The sequence below is a fragment of the Doryrhamphus excisus genome, linkage group LG8 (genome assembly GCF_037039965.1).
Source record: "Doryrhamphus excisus strain RoL-2023G ecotype Guam linkage group LG8, RoL_Dexc_Guam_v1.1, whole genome shotgun sequence".
NCBI classification, from domain to species: Eukaryota; Metazoa; Chordata; class Actinopteri; order Syngnathiformes; family Syngnathidae; genus Doryrhamphus; species Doryrhamphus excisus.
Genome location: NC_136364.1, coordinates 5884978 through 5894678, shown reverse-complemented (window position 1 = coordinate 5894678; position 9701 = coordinate 5884978). Strand labels below are relative to the sequence as shown.

Below are 9701 nucleotides of genomic sequence, written 5' to 3'. Positions count from 1 at the left end.
TTGTACAGTGCAATACTTAGCTGCAACCAGCATGGGCGCTGTTGAGTCAGTCTCAATATGATGTCTTGTAAGCTGTGCTTATTGTGTAGCATTACATTTCATTATTATTAATTTTAGCCTATAATCGGCTCTTATAAGAATAATGTGTCATTCAAAAGTGAGTTGTATCAACAACCGGGTCAAGCGTGACCCGTTAAGCGAGAGAGAAAAGGCTGCCTAAATAATAAATTGGCCCGCGTCAGCGACCGCAAACGTCCACAACCTGAAGGCTTCCAAAACCACTTGATCAGAGGACATGTGATCCTCTCCGCAGATCAGGCTCCCGTGTCCCACCACCGTGTAACCGGAGTCTGATCTTTTTGTGGAGCCCGGAAGAAGGTGACCTACAGTACAAGAAGAGGCAGACCGCATTCGGGCCACGGAGGTTAGGTTTGATTCAGTTCTTGCTGGCTGCTTCTTTTTCACGACTCGGTCTCGGTGATTTTGGACTGAGCTGGTCTGTTGGTGTAGATGTCTTCCACTGGGAGAAGGAAGGTGACGGTTTTCATCTTGGCTCTGCGGGGACAAATTGACAAGATGCCAATATAAAATGGTAATATGCAATAAAAGTGAAAGTAAATAATTATTTCTGTCTTTCTGGCGGCATCACAAATGATATGCCACTTGTTGCTAGGCAGATTTAACAGCAATCAGAGCCACCTCATCTTGAAAAATGAGCACATGATAGTGAGGCACATCCTCAGGGAAATCCACCTCACCCAAAAAATCTATCACCGTTTGTGGATAATGGCTCTCACTGTGGTTTGCTGGAGTCCCAAATTTTTAGAAAAGGCTTTCTAAGCTTTGTATTATCAGGATGATGGAATCACTTTTTCCACACAGTTTGGATTTTAATTTTTTTTTGTTGAGACATCAACAAAGTTGCTCTTTTATCTATATTTTATAAAATTATTATAATTATTAAAAATGTTATAAATATTATAAATTATATATATATTATAAATGATATAAAATGCAGTATTAGCATTAGTATCATTGGAGACAAAGAAATACTAATGAGGTACTGCGCTTCAGTTATGCAACAGCTACTCCCTTTCATGTTTATTATTGTGACTGCTTGGTATTGTCTTAAATATTTATGTTTTATGTAATATTTATATAATCATATTTAATTTGATCAATGTAAATGTTTGGCAGCATTCCTTTTTACCTGTTCTTGTTCACGTATTCCTGTAGGGACTTTGTGTTGCTAGCCGAGCCGTCCTCCAGACCACTAGATGATCCATGAGCAGGGTTTCCATTGCCATGTTGGATCTCCTCCTTGAATGGCCCCCATTCCAGGGGCCTCTGCCGGCCTGCGTCTGTCGGGAGGGGGATGACGCCACGCAGGCTGGAGCTCACAGAGTACCTCCGCACTGTCATGACGGCGTTGTCTGGGGAGATAAATCAGGGCTCTACTTGAGTTCTATTTATGGTGATGGTGAATCCCAGAAGAGCCCGTTAGATGCCAACGATGGCCTAGACAGAACTTTGACTACAATCGCGGCACAAACACAAAAATGACAGTAAACACACATTCTGTAGAGCAGGGGGTCCCAAACTTGACCAGCTTGAAAATATCAAAAATGTTGGTGGCCCACCTTTGTCCTATAAACAGTAAATAGACTAAATGCTGCATTCTCAGACCACTTAACTTAATAATAATAATATATATTTAAATATATATTAAGTTATATTATATATTATTTATATATAATATTATATATTAAATATTTAATATATATAATAATATAATAATATTAATTATTATTAATTATTGGTACTATTATATAATATATATATAATATAATTATTATTATATTATTATTAATAATAATAATGATGATGATGATTATTATTCCAATCATAAACTATATAATAAACTATATAAGGTTCCTAAAATATTGTGACAGGTCAATAGGTTATTATTTGGGCCTATAAATATATTTTTTAAATCGTGCAATAAATATTTTACAATATAAATGATTTTTAAAATAACATTTATAATATAATATAATAATAGAATAATGTATAATAACATTAATTATTATTATTATAATATAATATATATAATATAATATATAATATAATTATTATTATATTATATTATTAATAATAATAATGATGATTATTATTATTCCAATCATAAACTATATAATAAACTATATAAGGTTCCTAAAATATTGTGACAGGTCAATAACACTCTATAGGTCATTATTTGGGCCTATAAATATTTTTTTTAATCGTGCAATAAATATTTTACAATATAAATTATTTTTAAAATAATATTTATAATACATATAATATAATGTATAATAATATTAATTATTATTATAATATATAATATAATTATTATTATATTATATTAATAATAATAGTGATTATTATTATTATTCCAATCATAAACTATATAATAAACTATCCAAGGTTCCTAAAATATTGTGACAGGTCAATAACACTCAATCGGTTACTTGGGCCTATATATATATTTTTTTAATATTTTACAATACAATGATTTAAAAAATAATATTTATAATATAATACATATATAATATACATATATAAAGAATCACATTTTTAAAGACCTCTCATGGCCCACCTGCAGTACTACCACGGCCCACAGGGGGGCCGCAGCCCACACTTTGGGAATCACTGCTGTAGAAATAGTACTACCACTACGGGCAACAATACGGGCAACAAAACACGACTAAACATGTAAGTTTAACAACTTTCTTTTTTTTTACAAAAGTGTTGCAAGGCATGCTGGGATGTGACATGAGTGATGCTGGCACCTAATTTTGAGCAATGTTGAGTTCCTGACATTTCATATTAGTATGGATGAGAATCGGGTATTTGATTTGTTCGAGTCCCGTGTGGTGTAAAAATAAGTTTCACATGTGCAACGAGATCCCTTCCCGGGGGGGGGGGGGGGGGGGTTGACTAACTAGATTCACTCCAGTCATGCCTCACAGAATCCAAGCGCAAAAACTCATCGAGTGTCACTAAATTCATCACACAGCAACTTAACACTAAAAAGTATATCTGAGCAAAGTATTCATCGGGGTGCTGCAATGACATCAGCCTCCCTCTTGCAGCACAATCCATCCATTTTCAGATAAATCAACATGTACCTTTATATTTCTTCAGGATGGGAGTAGATGCGTTCCTCCTGAGATTCCCATAAGGGTTTTCCATCAATACAGACGCTTCCTGCATCTGCTCCTGGTCCTGGTCCTGGTCCTGACGCAGCGCTCTGTTCTCAGCCTCCAGCTTCTTGATCTCCTGCCGCATCTCCATGATAACCTGCGCCAAGCCGCGGGTGCTCTCCATGGTGCTGCTGCTGCGTTGCCAGAACCACGGCTTCCCGAATACTGGAAGAGGAAGTGGCGTCTCATTGTGCTGCCGGCCTTTCAGCATGCTGACTTCCCACCCCCTCGGTCTACACAATCTGGGTCCGGATCTTGGTGCATGTGCCTGCAAGCCCGTAGCGCCGCTCGTGTGCACGGCCGGAGCTCAGCCCTCAGGGAGAGGATTTTATTTATTCATCAGCAGGCGGCCGGGTACTGTTTCTGGAAAACTAAGCAGGGGTCCTCCGTGGCACGTGGAGATCTAAAACCACATGGGCTTTGTGGTGCTTCTCAATGGACTATAGGGGTCCATATCTGGCTCTACGATCCAGACCTCAGACGATCCTACCTCTTAGGATAATTACTGGACTGTTGGTACCACTAAGGTGGCGGTACGGTTCATTACATCATCTTACATTATCATTCATTACTGATGAGTAGACATTTTATGCTGGAATTATATTTTATAATAATTCATGAATAAACCAGGATTGTGTAGCAAATGAACAACGGCAATTGAAGAGAGAAGGGCGGGGTTCTGGAGCTGAATCTACTTTTTCCTACTTTTTAGTGACTCACAGTGTCACTAAACTCATCACACAGCAACTTAATAGTAAATCGGGTGGCTGCAATGACATCAGCCTCCCTCTGGGCTCCTCTGGAGCATTGGGAAATTGCAGTACATTATTATATACAACAGTATGATATATATAGACATATAAAAGATGTACCTGTCTGACTCACGGTGTCACTAAACTCATCACACAGCAACTTAACACTAGTAAATCGGAAGTCTGCAATGACATCAGCCTCCCTCTGGGCTCCTCTGGAGCATTGGGAAATTGCAGGACATTATTATATACAACAGTATGATATATAGACATATAAAAGCTGTACCTGTCTGACTCACGGTGTCACTAAACTCATCACACAGCAACTTAACGCTAAATCGGGGGGGCTGCAATGACATCAGCCTCCCTTTGGGCTCCTCTGGTGGACAGATTTTCTTGTCCTCCAATGAGTTGCTGTGTCATCTGCTATGAGTTTAGCGTTCTTTGTTATGTTGAGTAACGACCTCCTGAAATTTCCAACAGGTTGATAATGTCGTTGAGCTTTTTCCTAAGCCAATAAAGCCAATTTTTTGCATGTCTTTGTTTTTTTATATTTTAATATTTGTTTTAATAATATTTAATAATATTTTGTTTTGTAATATTGCCATTTCAACACTATGCTACTAAACAGACTAATATTAGGAGTTTCTTCTCGTAAAATGAAATTTCTTTCCTGCTTTTCTGCTTTTTTCTGCTCCATTTCTGCTTTTTTTTTAAAAATAAAATAACATTTTTAATCGTAATATTAAAATATTTTTCTACTCCATTTCTGCAATTTTTAAAAAAATAAAATTGTTTTTTATTTTAAATTAAATTTTTTCCATGTCTGCTTTGTTTTTTTATATTTTAATATTTGTTTTAATAATATTTAATAATATTTTGTTTTGTAATATTGCCATTAAAAGCAAATAATTTTCCTTAATATTTCAACACTATGCTACTAAAATGGCTAATATTAGGAGTTTCTTCTCGTAAAATTACATTTTTTTCTGCCTTTTCTCTGCTCCATTTCTGATATTTTTTAAAAATAATTTTTTTAATCGTAATATTAAAATATGTTTCTACTCCATTTCTGCTATTTTTTAAAATAAAATATATATTTTTTAATTTAAATTAAATTTCTTTCCATGTCTTGTTTTTTTAATATTTAAATATTTGTTTTAATAATATTTTGCCTTCATTCCCATGTTACAACTTTTCCTCCAATCTAACAAAAAATACAATTTTTTTGTTAATATTTTTTCAATACTATGACGTCAAAAAATATAAATTTTTAATATTTCAACTTAGGTCTGCACAGTGTTCGAGTGGTTAACGCGCAGACTTTACAACTAGGAGACCCGAGTTCAATCCCTGTGATTGGCTGGCTTGACAATCTGGTTGAGCTTTTTCCTAGCTCATGATTGGCACCTGTCAAATAAAGAGCTGCCTGTAAGCAACCTGAGCCACCCACAGTGCGTCAAAGCCGTCCGTGTGAGGCAGACCGAAACCCAATCAGCCTCCGTCCGCCCCCCTCCCCCCCGCCATATAAAGCACAACAAGTCTACACAAGCATTACCCAATAATCACTCATTAACAAATTTTTAATTCCAATGTTATACATAAAACATTTTTTAAAGTCAGCTAAACAAATATTTATATGTATATTTCATTAAAAAAGGAACATTTCAAATGTTTTAAATATTAATATTTCTTATATACAATTGAAAAGAGTAAATAATAACAGTAAGAATGCATTTTGCAGCATAAAAATGTTACAAAAGCTATCGTTTTGGAGCGCTTCCGCTTGCTGATATCGGGGTCACGTTAGCAAAGGGTACAAATTAGCGGCGTGGAGCTGCGGTACATTCAAAACACCCCGTGGAGGTGCCTTCAGCTCTTCTCTTTTCTTAGCTTACCTTTGTTATTTTCCAAAGTTGACAAGAACCAGCGAAGCCACGTGATGGCGCGTGAAGGCGGAGCTCAGTCGGGACGCTGTACTCTAAAGGGGCGGCGCTGTGGCAAGAAGGCGCGCGTCGTCTCCAAGTTAAGTCACATGTTTTCGCTTTGTCGGAACCAAAACAAACAGAAACCAAACGGATCCATAACAACCCCCCCCCCCCACCCCCACGTTCAACGACAGCACAATAGCAAGACTAGCACGAGCACAGTCTACACACGTCTTCTTTTCTCCGTCTTCTTCTTCTACCACAAATAAGCACAAGACAGGAAGTCCTCCACTTCCTGTCCGCCTTTTAGCCGTTCAGAAGCCGCTGTGGCGCTCCGTTCCGGGTTGCCTTGAGTGAGGGATCTGGAAAATAAAAATAAAAGTGTGTAAATAATGTACCCCCAAAATGCTTCAATTAACACCAAGCTGCGGCTGTAGTGAACCTCTTGATGTATTTGTGTTGACATGACACGACATACCGGTTTTAGAGAGAGTGGAAAGAGAGCTGTTAGAGAGAGAGGTGGCGCTGGAGGCCAGAAGACGTTTTGGCAGCTGCAGGTTGGAGAAGAAAAAGAAGAAGAAGAAGAGGTAGAACGACAACAATGACGTGATGTGAGAAAGAAGGAAATGGAAGATGGAAGACGTTTGCGGCGCCGAGGCCAGACCTGCTCGTTCATGATGGCCGACAGCTCGCTCAGCATGTCCCTGTAGTGGGCTCTCATCTCCTCCTGGTACTCCAGCTGGTCCTCCTTGATCAGACGTTCATTCACGTCCAACGCCTGGCCGCAGGCTTCGGCGAACTGCCTGCATGGAACGTCAGCAGCATATCATGCATTGTCTTCGCTAAGTGATTTCACTTCCTTGACGGTGATGGTCTGGTGCTACCTGAAGATCTCCTTGAGCAGTTTGACTTGGTTGTCTGGATACTTCTTGGCATTCTTCTCCTCTAAAAAAGCCCGAGCGTAAGCCATGGGGCCTGCGTTCACCTGCGAGAGCGAAGCTGAAGTCAGAACCCGAAGCAGAAGCTCCACAGAGTTGGAAGCGTGAGAGGAGAAGACAAACTTTGGCGCTGACGCTCCCCTGCAGTTTGAGCTGCAGTCGGATCATGTCCACCTCCTCCATGTTGCACAGCTGGTTGAGTTCGGAGACCTTCCGCGACATCTCGTCGATGGCCACCTCGATGGGGTTCATCTCCGTACTCTGCTGCTCCACCACCTGGATACGCTTTTTCAGGTAGGGGAAGCTGGAGCTCGCTACAAAAAGACAAAGAAAAAACAAACTAGAGTCACGTATGAACTTTTATTTTATTTTATTTTATTTTATTTTATTTTATTTTATTTTATTTTATTTTATTTTATTTTATTTTATTTTATTTTATTTTATTTTATTTTATTTTATTTTATTTTATTTTATTTTATTTTATTTTATTTTATTTTATTTTATTTGCAGACATTTATTTTCATCGTTTTGGTGTTACATCCCACTTGCATTGGAAGCGAAGCGATGGCACTGACCCACCACATCCAGCAGATGGAGCCAAAAAACAGTTTTTTCCATGTCAGCTTTGGGTTTTTTTTTTAATATTTGTTTTAATCATATTTTGCCTTCATTCCCATGTTACAACTTTTCCTCCAGACTTTACAACTAGGAGACCCGAGTTCAATCCCCAGTTCATGTTCCAAAAACATGCTAGGTTAATTGAATATTGCGATGAATATTTGAAAATATATAAATGAATATTTCAACTTTAACTTTTATTTTCCTGGTAATTTTTTTTATTACAATTTTTTAATCTAAATTTATGAAATTACATTTTTCTGGTAAAAAATATATAACATATATAATATTAAAATATATAATATATAAAATATTTTTTCTTGTTACGTTACAACTTTTTCCTATTAATATTTTGGCAGATTTTTTCCACTTTTGCTGTTGGGTGTTTTTTTTGTTTACTTGTTAAATTATTTATTTTTTTAGAAAAACCAGCCAGACACCCAGGACTACAGTGATGGCTATTACCTGGGAGGAGGCTCCAGCACTCCCACGACCCTTGAAGAAAATGAATGAGTGAATGAATTAATATTTCAACTTTATTCTATTAAAATAATGGGATTTTTCCTGGTATTTTTTTAATTAATTTTTTTAAATCTAACTTTATTAAATAAAATTTTCCTGGTAAAAATATGACTTTTTCTTGTTACGCTACAACTTTTTCCTTTTAATATTTTGGCAGATTTTTTTTTCCACTTTTGCTGTTGGGTGTTTTTTTTTGTTTACTTGTTAAATTATATATTTTTTTAGAAAAACCAGCCAGACACCCGGGACTACAGTGATGGCTATTACCTGGGAGGAGGCTCCAGCACCCCCACCACCCTTGTAGAAAATGAATGACTGAATTAATATTTCAACTTTATTCTACTAAAATAATGGGATTTTTCCTGGTAATTTTTGTTAATTAATTTTTTAATCTAAATTTATTAAATTAAATTTTCCTGGTAAAAATATGACTTATTCTTGTTACGCTACAACTTTTTCCTCTTAATATTTTGGCAGATTTTTTTTCCACTTTTGCTGTTGGGTGTTTTTTTTGTTTACTTGTTAAATTATATATTTTTTTAGAAAAACCAGCCAGACACCCGGGACTACAGTGATGGCTATTACCTGGGAATATATAAAGTACATGAAAATGTATTTATTCTTATCCAAGTCTTCTGTTGGATGTGATTATATAATGCAGCAGTACCTAAGAGGAAATGCGAATAAAGAAAGAATGCTGACTGGTTAAAATGGTGCGCCTCTTGCACTGCTCCTCCACATCTCCGTGTTTCTTCCCAGAGAGCGTGAAGGGCGTCTCGAACACAAAGCGCTTGATGTTGTGGTGCCTCTCAAAGTCCGTTCTTTTGTCCTGTTGTTCCTTCTCATCAAAGTAAGGCAGCACGTACGTCACCTGGATGTACGCAAACTTGGGGTCCAGGTCTTTGGGGTTGACCTGAGCGACAAAGAGGGAGGCTTTAACCTTTCCGAATCGTCACGACCTGCTTTGGCTTACCTTATTGGAATCTTGAATCATTTTCACATTGTCGGCTCCGAACTTGTCCGAGTAGAGTTTCAGTAATCTCTGGGAGATTTCCGACAGACCGGTCAGCTTGGGCTCCTTGTAGATGAACTCCTTGCTCTCTTCCTCCTCGAAGAAACCCTGCCAGGACACACCGCCACACGTACAATCATGGTATGTCCCACAGCTTTAACACCGGAAACAGGGCTGGCCAAACCTTTTCCCGAGAGGACCACGTAACCATAAATGGAAGGATGCAAGGGCTACTTTAGCATGTCGGATAACGCAACTCATAGTAGTATTACTTAGCAACTTACTGTTGTTGTTTTTTTGGTTTACATTTATTCTCTGTTTTGTAATATTGCCATTTCCAAAAATTATTTGCTTTAATATTTCAACAGTATGCTACTAAAATGACTAATATTAGGAGTTTCTTCTCGTCAAATTATTTTTTTTCTGCTTTTTTTCTGCTCCATTTCTGCTATTTTTTAAAAATAAAATAAATAAAAAAACTTTTAAATTACATGTTTAAAAATCGTAATATTAAATATTTTTCTGCTTTCCTGCTTTTTTCTACTCTGTTTCTGCTATTTTTTTTTAAAATAAAATACATTTAAAAAAAAAGTTTTTCTGCTTTTGTGCTTGTTTTCTGCTCTATTTCTGCTATTTTTTAAAAACAAAATAAATAAAAAAAACTTTTAAATTAAATTTTTTAAATC

The 9701-nt window shown here is 36.7% G+C and overlaps 2 protein-coding genes across 6 annotated transcripts in view; both read right to left on the bottom strand.

The window, feature by feature from the left end:
- Positions 1 to 155: 155 nt before the first annotated feature.
- LOC144899641 (uncharacterized) lies at positions 156 to 3698 on the bottom strand. Its single transcript, XM_078792680.1, has 3 exons — positions 3171 to 3698; positions 1211 to 1433; positions 156 to 555 (listed from the first exon to the last, which is right to left on the bottom strand). The coding sequence occupies exons 1-3, from the start codon at positions 3454 to 3456 to the stop codon at positions 462 to 464; spliced, it is 603 nt and encodes a 200-aa protein (XP_078648806.1). The 5' UTR covers positions 3457 to 3698; the 3' UTR covers positions 156 to 461.
- A 1864-nt stretch (positions 3699 to 5562) lies between these two features.
- dock10 (dedicator of cytokinesis 10) overlaps positions 5563 to 9701 on the bottom strand; it is a 52905-nt gene continuing 48766 nt past the window's right edge. For 4 of the 5 annotated variants that reach the window (XM_078792677.1, XM_078792675.1, XM_078792674.1 and 1 more), the window contains 7 exons: positions 8977 to 9123; positions 8706 to 8916; positions 6987 to 7177; positions 6810 to 6910; positions 6590 to 6728; positions 6404 to 6476; positions 5563 to 6287 (listed from right to left, as the gene is read on the bottom strand). In XM_078792677.1, the coding sequence (XP_078648803.1) occupies positions 6232 to 6287; positions 6404 to 6476; positions 6590 to 6728; positions 6810 to 6910; positions 6987 to 7177; positions 8706 to 8916; positions 8977 to 9123 (918 nt within the window). In that variant the 3' untranslated portion in view covers positions 5563 to 6231. The remainder of the gene's footprint in view (positions 6288 to 6403; positions 6477 to 6589; positions 6729 to 6809; positions 6911 to 6986; positions 7178 to 8705; positions 8917 to 8976; positions 9124 to 9701) is intronic. The other variant, XM_078792678.1, reaches the window with a different exon arrangement.

What these genes read in the sequence shown, in the direction of transcription:
- LOC144899641 (XM_078792680.1), bottom strand. Translation starts at nt 3,456, where the DNA reads ATGCTGAAAGGCCGGCAGCACAATGAGACGCCACTTCCTCTTCCAGTA. An exon ending in CATCCTGAAGAAATATAAAG is followed by an intron (nt 1,434 to 3,170) that starts GTACATGTTGAT and finishes TTATCTCCCCAG; the next exon opens with ACAACGCCGTCATGACAGTG. An exon ending in GAATACGTGAACAAGAACAG is followed by an intron (nt 556 to 1,210) that starts GTAAAAAGGAAT and finishes TTGTCCCCGCAG; the next exon opens with AGCCAAGATGAAAACCGTCA.